We start from the raw sequence: 15481 nt of genomic DNA, 5'->3' as shown, positions 1-15481 counted from the left end.
ACCGAGTGGTTCTCCTTGGGGAGTCGATCCATGAGCAAACATGACCCATGACCTTGCCTGCCATTAAGGGTGACCTCACGCTTGCGGGCTCCGTCATAGAGGACAAGGAGGGAGGATGAAGAGCAGATGTTTTAGGGCGAGGACACGTGGTGACCCCCTGTTTAGAACCAGGAGCCCCAAGGAGGTAGCTTACAGGATCAGTCAGTCGTTGGTCACTCACCATCTTAATACAAACACATCATCTATATATTTTTTTTTAATATAAATTCATTTTTAAAACACTTTAAAAAATGCTTTTACTCCTCACTCGCTGTAGTACTGCAGCAACACGGACAAACATAACACGAGCGTATCACTACTGTGCCTCAATTATACGTTTCTAATAAGCAGACTGACGTTTAACAATAATAATACAAACAGTAAGGCTAAGCTGGTCTTCTCGGCGCTACGCAAAAACATCAGCAGACAATTGTGTGCAACAGGTGCCTCATTTTGGCACCCAAAAGAGTAGAAAATGTTATCTGTTGTTGGCACCAGATTGATGCTATGACATATTTCGGCCAGTAGGGGCGCAAGTGAGTCCATAAGCCAATTCTCAACATTCAGAAAAACAAGCATTTTTTGCTGTCAAATCTGAAGGCAATTTGCTGAGGTACCTGGGGGGTTTAGATGTCAATATCGGCCTCACTTAGCGTCACCCCCCCGCCCCCCTCCGCTCCACCCCTAACCCACACCCTCTAATAAATGCATGATTCCTGACAGACACCCTACTGACAAAATCCATTAGCGAGCTAATGACAGCCATGTTGCCTCCGCCCACCTTTAGTGACCCCCCCCCCAGCCCCGTTTTTTACTAATACAGTGCAGCACAATGCCATGAAAATAAGCTACTGTTGCAAGTGATGTTTGCAAAGGGGTACTTAAGAGAGGTAAAACTGATTTACTTCAATAGAAGCCCATTTATGGTGTTAATTGTGCTGTGTGCTCACAGCCGCTTTCTTTGTTTCCATTTCACTGCACTTCGAAAAAGTGATTTTTTTTTTGTTGGAGTGTGGCTGGTAAATACAGCTCTACAAACTCAACAGAGGTCCAGAATAATGGATCCGGAGAGATTGCCCTTCAATCGCAAACAACGCAACTCCTGCTTTTGCTAACGTTCAGCTTACAGCTAGCATTGGCATGCCGACAAATGATTTTGCTGAGAGTGTGAAGACATCCGTTTTTTTTTGTAAAAGCTACATTGCATTCAGATGATTTTCACATCCTCATGTTTTGGAACATTCTGTATGCAAGGTGAGCGTAGCGTGTCACACATCGGAGCATCGTCTCGCTCTGAAAAACACCTCAGGGAGGCTCGGAGCTCGGCATAAACAAAGATCTCTTCACACTACTTTGGATTGCCTGTCGCGAACAAACACCTCCACCGGCGTTGTTGTCGCCCCCCCCCAACCAAGTTGTCAGTACTGCATGAAGGAACACTTTCACGATGCAGAAGAAAACTAAAGATCAATCTTTTCTGTCTTTAGACAGCCGGTGGAATGTCATTGTCTTTCCTCTTCTGGCTGACCTTTCTCTAAAAACATCAACGCTGCATGTTGAAGTCAGTTTCTGTCAGTCGTAAAGATCTCGCATTCAGCCTGGCCTTGCTAAGCGCTAACAGAATGCTAGCCAGCTTGATCATCAACGCCGAGCCTTGGCGCTTAAATGTAATTCTTTTTGTAAAAGCACTCTTGTGGATCCTGATCCAGTTCCTTCATAATGACTAGAAGATGTAATACATTCACAATGTGGTTATACAGCAGAACCAGGAAAGATGGCAGTTTTAGAGACTGCTGCAGCTTGTGGAGATCCTCAGAGAACCCAATCTGGACTTGAAGAACTGAAGAGGTAGGGGTCTACTCCTGTGGGATCTGATTCATCATTGGGGTTGGAGAGTCCTTCACGCTTGCCTTAGTGGTGACCTCTATGGTTTGTGATTCTTCAGCCTGGCATTTCTCCTGGTCTTCATCTTTTTCGTTGCCTTGGTCTGTTTCTACGCCATTTTCAACCACAGCTTCATCTTCTGCTTCCTTGTCGTCAGCGGTCTTCGGCTCGGTTTGGACGGTTGCAGTGGTTTCTGTCACTTCCAGGACTTCTGTCTCCTTCGATTTCTCTGTGTGGAGTTCAGACTTTACTTTGTCCTTCTCTGTGTCTTTTTCTGCTCCTCTGTCGTCTGTCTCGGCCGTGTCCTCTCTCCTGTGGACAGGCTCTACGTGGACATCACTAGCGTCTTCAATCTGCTCATCCTGATGTTTTGGTTTCTCACTCTCTCTGGTTATACTTCCTGTCTTCTCATTGTCTTCCTTGTCTCTGCGGTCGGGAATCTTGGGACTGTCTATGTTTTTGTCCATACTTTTGATCTTTTTGTTCTTGGCTGTGTCTTTGATGCAGTTCTTGTTGGACTTGCCTCGGGGTTTGAAGATCAGCTTCTGTAACATTGGAAGTTGACATTAGTGTGACAGCATTTGACACACTCACACGCTTGTAGGCGCCGCTCGACATAAAATTGAGCAGATTGAGAAGAGTCTGCCTGGTGTGGACAATCGAGAGGACCTGCTTGTTGCCTGCAGGCCAGCAGTCTGAACAAACATAAGGCTAAACTAATTGAACTCGCTACTGAATCATTGAAAAATGTCAGCGGGGTCCACACCCTGCAGGACATCTTTTGCTATCTGCTCTATCTTTGACCTATTAAACTTAAAATGATGGTAGCCCACATTCAGGTCAACATGGATTCAATTCCATATGTCCAAAAATGTTAGCTTTATGGGTTATCTGTCCAACTCAGGGTCATCTATTTGCCACTTTGCTTCTGTAAACACATTTCGTCCACTGCTGAGGGAAATTTTTTATCTCACACAGAGATGATTGTTTCGTGTGGAAGGGAAAACATCTGTGAAACACAGCCATGGCTAAAGGGCGGTAATGGCCGTGGATATACGATCAGCGGCTGTCGCGGTGACAAGGAAGCGACCTCGCATTAACCAAGAAAACAAGGAGAGGTTGTGTACCTTGGATTCCTTCCGCTTTCGACCCAAGACGGGTCGCTGCAGGAACACAATCTGTTTCGTCGCCAGACTGCCGTCACTACAGGGGACAGAATAAGATATGATCATTCATTAATAAAGCAGCTATAGAATGGATTGTATTTCAAAGTAGGAACAAATGTATCAACATCAGGCATTGGTGGTACCTTGATATTCCTCTTCAACTTTTCAATGTTGCAATGATTTTTACCTTCTGGGTTTTCATTTTTAACACACAACTTAGTCCAGTGATTTTCAACTACTGTGCCGCGGCACACTAGTGTACCTTGAGAAACCGTCAGGTGTGCCGTGAGGAATTATCCAATATCACTTTTTATAATTAACATTTATTAATCATCATTTGCAAATATTATGTCAATAGCCATTATGTCAATAGTATACATGGACCCAAATATTCCAATTGCATTTGGTTTATTTGCTCAAACAGAAAGAATTGAACAGGGATGGAATATTCCTTTAACCAATCCGATTGAGGTATCTTGTACCCGCTCAAACGGAAAGTTGTCAGGGTGCCTTCTTCTTCGTGGTGTTTTTCTTCTTCTGTTGTTTATTGGCGGTTGGCAAGCAGCTTTCGTGTGCATTAGCGCCATCTGTGAAACAGAATCTAAACCCTTCTATACTTTATTCACAAGTGCAGTTTTATTAAAAAAGAAAATATATATCTATATAAAACATGTCCTGAGTTTAATTATAAAATATTAGCAAGATTGAATTTGATCTTTTCCTGTTTAAATTTATCCCGGGTGCGTTCTTTCAGCGCATGCTCAGATATGACGTAACACGCAGATCCAGACGTTCTTCACTTTTAAAAATGGAGGCCAGCAATCGGCACTGGACTAAGCAAAGTTTGTTTTTGATTCAAACTAAATTCCAAGACTGGACAGACGAAAAACTGGCAATACGGAGTTATTCCAACAAGTGAAAGAATAACTCGGGGAAGCCGGTATCACGTGATGTTGATGTTTACGTTGTACTGGGCATGCCCTATTGACTATTCTGTTTGATTTTCATGGCGCATGTCGACAAGAGATTGGAATATTCCTTTCCATGGATACCATTGTTTCCCGAAAGGTCATTCGGAAAGAGAAAAAGTGGTGATGTAAAAACGTGGCTACTGTGGAGTGTCTGTGGTGTAAAGACTGGCAGAGCAATGTAATATTGGTCCGTGTGGCAACACCTACCTTGTTCCTCCGATAGACTTATTGATGCACGTGTGAGGTCGTGGTGACATTTTGGAACATTTTTGGTTAGTGGTGCGCCATAAGATTTTTCCAATGTAAAAAACGTGCCGTGGCTCAAAAAAGGTTGAAAAACACTGACTTAGTCCAATCTTAACCTTCTGGTATTCAATGCAAAGACACCTAAATGCGACTAATCCGACTTGTTTGGAGGAAACCGGCTCACATTTGTGGTCCGACCTCTTAACTGCCATCATCTGTCAGTGTCACTTTCACGCTAAAGCTTGCAGGAGACGCACTTTGTAGATTTGTCTTTGAACGTCTCTTCCGCCGTCCAAACAAAAGCTTCTATCACTTCCACATGCCCGGTGTCATGCTTTTGGTTGGCGCCCCTCTGTGATCCACAGCCTTTTTATTCTTTATTTATTCCGCTCTCATTAACCAGACGTCTGCGTGGTTTTATCATCCGACACAGCCTGATTGTGACAACTTTATTGTTTGTTTCTGCTTTATCGCTTTCATGTTTCGTCCTGCTGCTTTGGGCTAAAACAGATACATGCGTATGTTTCCTCACGGTGATGTCTGACTCCACTTTAAATAACACATGGGCACAAATGTTGAGCGTGTCCCACACAAAGCTTCCACACGGCTCGATGATGACTAGGAGCCTTAAAAGGCTGCTACAAATCTTGCCATTCTCAACATGAAATAGATGTTCCAGTCCTCCAGCAGAAGGCTTACTTATAAACCACCCAAAAGCCTAATAGAACTTCTCTTTTTTCCATTACCTCTTCCTTTCCACCATCTCTCCACGAGCTATTTTCTGGGCTGTCAAGAATGCTGGACGGCTTCCTGGAGAATCAAAGCCGAGCAGTAAGCGTGCACTTCCCAGCGAAAGATTCAGTCCATTACAAGAGAAGATGGGCTTGTTCAGAAAATTACAGGTCTTTGTTCAAGCTACTCTGCTGTGCTATTAGGACTTCAAGCCCCGGGCTGGATCTACTTGCTGTTAAATGTACCTGGAAGGTCATAAAAAAAAACCTGAACAATACAAAGTGCCTTAAAATGAATACATTCTGCACCACATTGGTGCCATTGTTCCCTCTGAGCAACTGGATGTGGTGTCCTTTCGTCTGCCATATTTCTTGTCAGATAAAGTTCAAACTAAATGAAATATTTTGTCCATATTCAAGCAAGAAGTTGATTGATTTTGAAGAAAGTTTTGGGTAAAAAGGGAAATCAGACACAACTCACAATTGAATCCGTGTCACACTTTCAAGAGTTATTGGTCTACAGCAAGAAGTCTCAGGACATTGTATCTATGGCACCTAGACTGGTCAGGTTGTTTGAGAAGACGTAGTCCTGAAAAGAAACGCTTGTTTTTCTGTGTTTTCCCCCATGTTTTTCTTTTCTCTTTTTGTCCTATATAGTCACACTAGCCTAGATAGGACAGCACTGTCCTGTCAGACTAGCACATAGGACATACTAGCACATAGGGCAGACTAGCACATAGGGCAGACTAGCACATAGGACATACTAGCACACAGGGCAGACTAGCACATCGGACATACTAGCACATAGGGCAGACTAGCACATAGGACATACTAGCACATAAGGCAGACTAGCACATAGGACAGACTAGCACATAGGACAGACTAGCACATAGGACAGACTAGCACACAGGGCAGACTAGCACATAGGAGAGACTAGCACATAGGACAGAGCTGTCCTATCTAGTCTAATGTCACAGTGTGCATCACCACAACTTTGAACCGATCTTTCTCACATACTTGTCATTAGCCGGCGTGTCTACGATCCGTGCACACATTAACGTAACAAAGCCTTTCACATCTCGGTGGCGTGTTGTTTTCTTGCTGAACGATGACAAATTAACACCCGCTGTACCTAATGATTCCAAAATGTAATCACCATCTCCGTTAATTGAATGCAGCCAACATGAAACAAAGCCGTGGTTAATGTCGTGTGGAAGACGGCACCGAGTATCCGCCAGAATCCACATCAGACCGCAAACGCTTTGTCCGATGACACAAAGCGCGAGCACGCCGATCTGTTGTCTTTCAATGTGCGAAGAGTGGAGGGGCGCCGGAGCGAGCGTAATGACTATGGCACCGGTGAAATGTATCATCAGCCGTCACGTCTGAACCCAATTTGTTTGGAGGCTGAGGGAGAAATAAGCTTCTTGTTTTACTGTATCTAGGCTAGGCTGATTAATTAGCCCTGTTGTGTTACTGCACTGTGTAAAGGGGTGGGGGTGTGGGTGGGGGGGGTTGGGGGGTGTAAACGAACGAGATAATGAATCATTTGTGAAAGAGCAAAAGAAAACACTCGGTCAGTGTGCTGATGGGAATATCACACCCTTCTCCATCATTGCTTCTTGTTGATGAACTGAAGTGATGCCTGCTGATGGACTTCAAGAAGCGTCCTTAGAGCATGTCTTAAATGTTTTCTTTCCTTCCTGATGTCAAAAAGTATATTTCTGAGGGTCAGGGTGATATTTTTTAGATTATAGTCTTCCAATGATAAGAAAATAACTTATACCGGTATAAATTCATTCATTTTGTTATGTTCTTATCCTTACAAGGGTTGCAGGTGTGCTTAACCATATCCGATAAACGTAAACAAGCCGACTTTGATACATAGGATGAATGAAATGCTATCATCATGAGGAGGAAGAACGTTCGTGTGGGGAAGTATTTTCTTGGCGGACCGTTCTCACTATAAACACTAAACCGCCTCCTACCGAACTAAACAGGCTGAAATGGTGATAAATGTTGGCAAATGTTGGCGGAACCGGAGTGAATGGAAGCTAGCGGGGTTAGCTTAGTTTAGCATGCTGGTGTGGTTGCGTGGGCGACTTAGGCTGGATGAGTATATCTTCAAGACGGGAAGCACGTTTATTCTTGTACCCAACTCGAAATGCAGACATGCCCAACAAACAAAAGCGCTGTTTGCTGTCGGTGCAAACACGAGTGTCATAAAAAATATCTTCCATATGCAGTTGGAATTGCATGAGTGACTACATCTTCCTTCATCACAGGCACAGGTATTACAGTTTGAAGATTTAGTAGCTAAGCGTGCAGAGACATCCCATTAGAAAAGTTAACCAGTCTGTTAACAATAAATAAATGTGCTTTGCAATTGCAATAGTGTATTTTGTTATATGGTTTAAGATTTGTATCGTTTTATGCCGTTATATTGTGATACATCCCAAAAATATTGTGATATATGCAAAGGTCCATATCGCCCAACCCTGATATTTTTATACTGGTGTGATCCGCATGCAAATCATTTCATTTAGTTTCATTTCATGCAGTGGATTAACAAATAAGAGAAAACAAATGCATTAAAATAAGCGGTTCGCCAAAATGCACATGTCGCCTGGTGAGTGTGTTTACCCGTATGACTCCCTATTTACCTTTATTAGAAAATGCAGTGTTTACATAATACAGTCAACCTTCATCTTACGTTTTGTATGATTTGGTTTTCCACCACAATCTTTGATGAAATTTCATCCCAGTTTTTGTACACGCTTGCATTTTTTTTCTACGGCCAAACATTGCGTTTATCATTTTACCACCTTATTGTACATGGTCTTGATTTTTGGTGAAACATTGGGTGTTTCATTTTATGAAATTTTATGATTGGTTTTCAACCACACTTCAACCACACAACATTGACACAACATTTTGTTGAAGTTTTTCTAATTTTGGTTTCATGTGTGTTGTGTGTGTGTGGACAGGGCTTTAAAGGAGCGGTGTGTGAAGAGCTTTTTAATTTGGACATAGAAGCTTTCAAATCTCATGAGAGCTGTCACTGAGCTCCTTCTTTAAAACCAAAAGCGGATGTCGGCCACCACCAATGATGCGTCAGCGAGGGCTTAGAAAAGAAAACGAGAAAACCGTTACGGTTTCTTCGAGGAGCTTTTCCTGTGACAGACGCAGCTGCTCTGCTTTAAAAAATAGAAAAAGAAAACATAAAAACAACTTCCACCACGACTTGGTGTGAAGCAGATTTAGGTCAGCGTCTTCTACAGGAAGTTTGTTTTCACCGCAACCTAGACAAGGTGTGCACACTTGCTATGTTCCATTTTACACAATGTAGGCCAAACTAGCCCAACGCTCACTGGCCACTTCATTATGTACTCAGTGTAAACATTCAGTAGGACAGGCAAACATTCTCATTGTAATGCCAAAGGGATAGAGCTTGTAAATGTGCCTTGACACCTCGTTTTTCACATCGGACTACAGCAAAACAAAGTACCAGAACAGCATCAAACAGACTCCATTTATGTAAATTTGGGTGATTACCTGTTGGTCTTGATGACAGGTGTCGGTAGGACACAGGTGAGTCTCCATCCAAACATTGCCAAGGATTGCAGCAAGGGGATATAATCAGCCTTCACCTGCAAACCCTGCACAGACAAACAAAACAAAGCATTTACTCCAAGTGTTTTACAGTTAGAGCGGTGTTGTCCAAAGTGTGGCCCAGGGGACATTTTTTGCCCGCGGCCTTTTCTTTTATTGGCATGCGACACATACAATAAAACAATAAAAAAAACAACAGCAAAAATTGAAAAATCAGAGGTAATTTTACAAGAATAAAGTCCAAATTGTCAAGTCCTGTATGTGCTGCTTTGCTGCCCCCTATCTCTCCCTCATTGCAGCACACTGAGCCGCTTTTGGGGCCTGCTTCACACACCTGTTGCCAATCACTGATTGATTGGCATTTAAGCTCCTCCCTCCCACACACCTGCCCCAGATTGTACTGCCTTGTACCCACAGCCACCCTGCCACAGCTTATGGCTTTGCTAGTTTCTGATCACTTTCTGCTACCTTGAGTTGTGTTAGCCTTTGTCGTCTGTTTGGCGTGTCTGCCAGCGGAGATACATTTGTCTATCTTCGTTCCTGCCTGGTTGTTGGCAGTGAGCGCTCTGTCTAATGCTACAGCTATCGTTCCTGGCAGGTTTTCGGCAGTGAGTTCAGCAGTGCGTTTTATTCTGTATTTTCTGCAACCTTTTTTGCAGCTCCTTGTGTTACATGTTCATAAACAAAATTTATGAAAATTATTCAAGAAGAAAGTTTAAATATTTTTGGAAAAAATACAGTAGGAGGGTTGTAATTCTACCTTGTGCATTTATTGTTGACTTTGTGCTGAGTTGCCATGCTGTCACGGCTCATTGCACACATGTAAAGGCCCAAAGTCCAGTGAACGGCATCATGCCACGTTTATCACATGGACAACGTCTCCAGGCACGTATTTATAGGTTATCACATGGTTTGTCTGGTATCAGGCCAGACAAACCTTCGGTCTTGGGATGATACTGGCACGCGTCTGATCTTATTATCACATACTATTTAGTCATGAGCTTATTATCACGTACTATTTAATCAAAAGACAATTTTGTTTACAGAAAATTTTCTGTTCTCTGATTGGTTGTTTCACGGGCACGATACCAGAGCAGTGCGCTCTGAGTGGACAGCTACGGGGGCTGATACTGGACATGGTTAAACTCTATATTTCATCAGTATCACTGCCCTGGGCTTTGACACAGTATCATTTCAGCCTTTTCCCGTATCATTCATGGGCGCTTTCTAGGGTACACGGACAATTAATACTGTAGTATGTGATAAGGGCTGTTCCCAACCCACAATCAGAAACCGGTTTCACCTGCTGATGGATGAATCAGTCCACTGAGAGCTTGGACGAGACTCCTTACTTGTCCCTTCATCTTAGCAGGACATTTTCCTAACAGTGTCGGATTTTTCCTTCAGCAAAGCATCTGCCAAATGAAACTGTTCACTTTGAGGCAAATGCGTCTCTTGCTGATGTTTGTGCTTTTTTTGTGTTTGTTTTCATTCTCTTCCAAGTGAGTCATTGCCGCTTTGTGTCAGTGACATCTTTAAATCAAGCGTGGATAAAGATGGCAAGGATATACTTGAGGGAAAAGATCATGTTTATCGTAAACAGGAGAAAAATACTCAGAGGACGTCTCAGACGCTCACAGAATGCAACAAAACACAACCTTGACAAAGATATATATTTTTTAAAAACGTACTTTTACGCTCTCTGATGTAAAAAAAGTAATCCACCCACATGAAGACCTGTAGCTAAAAAGTGCAAAAGGTGGAGCTATTAATCCTAACTGTGAAGTAATTTTAACAAACCAGTAGCATGGAAAAGTAATTTCTGGATTTTTGGAAATTCACAAGACAAACAAAACATGTTGGGGGGGGGGAAGTGTTTTCTTATTTAGGCCCCAAAAATCAAAGTTTCAGTCACAACGCCAAATGTGATCAATATGCAGTAGAAGAAACAAGTCTATCCATTTGTCTTTCCCTCCTTCTCAGGGCATGGAATTGATGACAACTAGACTGCCAGCTTGTCCGAAGATATTTCATGCTCAAAGACTTGATAGGACAGCTCTAGTCTGATGAGACAAAATCCCGCCAAAAATCTGTCCCATTTCAGTTGGGGTGTGCCTCCACCTTAAAAAATAAATACTTCCACCATCCTCTCCGACGAGAGCTGTCCTATCTAGTATTTTTTAGCAGGAACTGATAAAGACCACAAAACGCCTTCAGTCCAGCTGCCATCGAATCAATGCCCCTGATGGTACAATGACCTGGACGGATGAGAATATTCAGACCTCATTCCATCCTTCCAACTAATTTCAACTAAATCATCAAACTGGCCCTAGAGAAGAAGAAATGACCTCATTTTCGACAAAATCACAGCGCCCCGAGACAGTTAGCATTAGCATACAGCCCTCATTTGCCTAACGACCCTCGCGCTGGCTTGATGATGCGATGCGAGCAATGATGAAGGCGTCAAGGCCTAACAAATTATCCCACAGAGCGCCACAGACCCCAACCATATATATTCCCCAATGACTGGACATAAGCGAGCTAGCATTATTGGCAAGGCTTGGCTTGGTGATGATTCTTTGAAAAAGCACATCATTTATCAGTAAAGAAATGTAGAGTTTCACAATAAAATATCTCAATGTTAGCGGCCACTTATGTCAGCATTAACCATCCGGTTGCTACTTCAGACCCGTGTACTACCTCCACCACAATGCTCAGAAAGCACCACTTGTTGTTGGTTTTCAACCATTTTTAGTGATGCTAGCTCTTCTTCACTCACTCTGCTCGCTAAATGGGAAGTTAGGCTTTTTAAGAGAAACTGGAATCAAAAGCTTCTCAGAGTTGGAGGACTATAAGCAAAAGTGTCACACAAAAATGTTGACGCCCCACGTTGACATTTAAATACTATTTAAGCCAGGGGTGTCCTTTACACCCATCGCGATCGAAGGTAATGTGGCTGAATGTATGTATCACCCACGTCCTAAACGTCACTTCGTAGATGTTGCATGACTTTAAGCTCCAGTCATGATTTGCTGTTGCGCCTCCACGGCAACGATTAAGTGGATGCCGTCTCAAGCAACACATAGAAATGCAACTTTCACCTGTATTATTCCTCTTCCAGATAACTCTATTCACTTGTAGAGGTCATTTATGTAGAACAAAGTGCATGGTGTCCCTCATTACTGAGGGAACGAGATCTTTTTCTTTGGCAAGAGCCAATCACAAGCTATCAGTGAAGTCACAACAAGCTTGTCAACCCATCATTACTCAACATAACAGTCTAACTCACGGTGTCATCTTACGAAGAACTAAACTCATCACACAGCGACTTAACACTCAAAAGGTAGCAAGGAAATAAAATACCAAAAAAACTTAAAATAATAAAAACAACTATTTTAATGTTTTCCCATAATGTATTGGTTACAAGCAAAGCATTCATTGTTGCATGCTGGGGTGCTGCAATGATGTCAGCCTCCCTCTGGGCTTCTCTGCTGTCTCTCTGGTTGGCTGACTTCTGGTTGCTCTGCTCTTGCAAGACATATTCTTTTTAATGAAGCATCTTCCCAATTTAATCTTGACAACCCCCCCCCCCCCCCCCCAATGGTTATACTCATTAGATAGTTACATGGCTTGGTTTGGTGTTCCAAGCAAAGTACGGTGGAACACCCCCGTTTTGATTTCCGAAAATGTACGCAAACATTCTGCCTCAGTTTGTTTCCCATTTAGCATACAATATGGCACGTATCTTGATGTGTTATTAACACATAGCGTGAGTCCAACTGTGTTAGCATTCTGTTAGCATGTTTTCAACTAGAAACCACAACTGGAAGTCATTGTGCCCGAGCTGCATCCTCCATCTGATGTATTCAACATTGGCATCTATAGTTATTTTTGGTTGTCACAGGTCTCTACTTTGCTTATCTTACTGATCATGGCTGCAAAATAACACACAATTCAGCCAAACAAAGTAGCAAGTGATAGCAAAGGGAATATAACCCACAGTAAAACATCACACAAGAATGTGTTGCATCATGGTGTCATTTGCATTATTGTTTGTGTGAAAAATGTGGTTAGAGTCGGTTTCGGCATCTACAACGGATTAATGACACTAAGTTTGGCTCTATAGTACTTCCAAGCCATTCCCAATGTAGTCCAGCAAAGCTTGCCGGGCAGGACAATGAACAAACCAAACAAAGCACAAATCAACACGCAGCTCCCTCTTTTCTCATTTGCTTGAGGCAGAGGTGTATCTCCATCTTTCAGAGGTTTATGTTGGCTTTGTTCCCGGAATAAGGCTCGTCTCCGCAGCCTGTCCACAAAATAAATGGAGAAATCATTTTCCCTGGAATGACTTTGTGCTCTTTGTAGTAGTGGAGAGTTAATCACAGTCCCGCCAGTGCAGCCCTGACTTATTATGCAGAACATCAGCGACCAGCAAGCCCCAAAAACAAAGTCATCACGCTGCCTTTTTCCATCAGTGCTGTTGGAGATTGGAATAAAGGAGAGCACGGGAAGAGGAGGGACCAGTTGTCCTGAAATCACCACGGTCAGAGCTACTTCAAATAAAAGTATGGGCCACTTTATCGCAATTGAACCTCTGGAGTGCTGTCTTTTATATGTGAGGAGATTTCACAAAAGCTGAAATTACTTTTTACCAGAATATTTTTGCAGATGTTCAACAAAATAATATGATAACCTTGCAATACAGCTTCCCTTATACCGATCATATATTCATACTCATATATTAATATTAGGGCTGTCAATCGATTAAAATATTTGATTGTGATTAATCACATTTTGTCCATAGTTAATTCACAATTAATCGCAGATAGAAATACATTTTATCTATAATAAATAGGGGGAATTTCTGTGGTAAACGATTCCATGTGCAACTACAACAATAATTACGTCTAATTTTATGAAAAGGGATATATATTTCGGAACTATGGGCCATTATTTAAAACAATACTGTCGGCAAGCATATTTTTGTATTACTATTTTTCTTTATTATTAGCACAGTAGCATAGCATGAGTGAGACCTCTCATACTGTCACAAACATGTTCACAAGCATGTTTTTTTTTTTATTACAGTGTCAGCTCAAAATAAGATTTGTTTATTTATGGTACTGGTTTAAATTCTAAATATTTGTGAGTAGAAAAGCTTATATAGGAACATTCAGAAACGATGATTATTACAAATTTGCCTCAATGCACATTTCCTTCATGAAATGTACAAATGAAAATACCTAAAACATAGGGCAATCATCATAAAACATTTAATCAAAATTGCAAACTCAATGTAATTTATTTCTCTTTTAAAACACATTATAAAATACATACAAATTAATAATTACATTACAGTAAATATTATTGTATTACATCATGTAATTTCTATTAATTAGAAACATTTTTTGATTGTTTAATGAGAGCTGCGATTTGTTTTACTTTTTTGACGGCCATTGAACGCACCATCAACCGTTGTCCGATGCACAGAGGGATGTATGAAAGTATTTGGATGTATTTTGTCCCTTTTTCTTTCACCTCATATTTGCTCCCAAATGCTCATACTATGTGGGAATGCATAAAGGTAAGATTGGATGACATTTAGTGTTAATGTGCAAGGTTGGGTAACGCTGTTTTAAATGGAGAATCACTGGAAATGTTTCGGCAGCAAACCATACTTCTGGTTTTTAGTATGTCCAGCTTTAAGACCTGATCCAATCAGAATGAGGGCAGACTGCTTTGAAAAAAAACTAGCAAAACAAGTCCTGGTCGGAACACTAGTGTTATGATGAACCTTCATCATATGCTTTACCTCTCAGCTCTTATGAGGCTTCCTACACTTTGCTGCAATTCATCTTTTCAGAACCAGGCTTTGAAAATGAACTCCATTGATTTTTGAACATTATGAGACTCTCTGGCTAGCTGGAGGTCAGAGCCGTTGCTTCTTTTATCGACCTCTCCTTCTCTCAACGACGCTGCAAAAGAGCCTCTAGCTGTCTGTCTAACCTCCGCCACAGAAGACGGAGATACCACACACCGGACACATGTGAGACATGCAAAGCTGGACACCGCCAGTCTGTCCTCAGAAGGGTAGGGTGCGCTGATGAATGTTTGGAATTAGCAGCCATCAGCTGAGTCCACATGTGCCCTGGTATTGTAAAACACATTTTCCCCACTGCAGGGTTAAAAGCATGTTTACAAGCAGTCAAGTTTATGCCAAAGCAGCAGCGGGATCTTCTAAAAAAGAATGTGAACTAGAGTGTTTGACTAACTAAGCAGATGTACCTTTAAACAAAAGCCAGTGAAAGTCCAAACAACGTAAAGTTGAAGACTTAACGACTTGCTCAGCTTCTGCAATCAAAGCGAGGACGTCTGTCCTAAATGTGTTTTGCTATGACATTTGAAGTATTTTTACTTGCCGAACACGTCCGCTTTTGTCGTTTATTTCCTCTGCCTGACATTTCTATGTTTTTCGATTTTTTTTGTTGTTGCTTCCACTTGTGGCTTGTGTTTTTTTTGTATTATTTAGCTGAAAGACTTTTAAATATTTGTTGGTTTGACATTTGTTATTTGTCTGGCATATGACAAAATCTATTTGTTGGACCCCCATTTACCCTTTTTCCATTTATTTGTTTCTTATCATTAAATTAGACTTTATTTCTTTTTCAAACAACTTTTATTGCGTTTTGCTTTGTGCATCCTCTTCACACAACAAATGTTATTTATTACATTTCACTCATTCTGAACGTGTGTGATAGTCATCGTCCGCACAGCTGAACTTCACGTTTAAACGCAGCGGTGAACATTCCTGATGACCTGAATGCTTCTT

General features: G+C 41.8%; 1 protein-coding gene across 2 annotated transcripts in view; it reads right to left on the bottom strand.

The window, feature by feature from the left end:
- Positions 1–809: 809 nt before the first annotated feature.
- rftn1b (raftlin, lipid raft linker 1b) overlaps positions 810–15481 on the bottom strand; it is an 89318-nt gene continuing 74646 nt past the window's right edge. For both annotated transcript variants that reach the window (XM_058053101.2, XM_058053100.2), the window contains exons 8-10: positions 8593–8696; positions 3051–3126; positions 810–2468 (exon numbers count right to left, since the gene is read on the bottom strand). In XM_058053101.2, coding sequence (XP_057909084.2) covers positions 1896–2468; positions 3051–3126; positions 8593–8696 — 753 coding nt within the window. In that variant the 3' untranslated portion in view covers positions 810–1895. The remainder of the gene's footprint in view (positions 2469–3050; positions 3127–8592; positions 8697–15481) is intronic.

Source organism: Doryrhamphus excisus, linkage group LG5, assembly GCF_037039965.1.
Source record: "Doryrhamphus excisus strain RoL-2023G ecotype Guam linkage group LG5, RoL_Dexc_Guam_v1.1, whole genome shotgun sequence".
Lineage (NCBI taxonomy): Eukaryota > Metazoa > Chordata > Actinopteri > Syngnathiformes > Syngnathidae > Doryrhamphus > Doryrhamphus excisus.
This window is presented reverse-complemented; position numbering and strand designations above follow the sequence as displayed.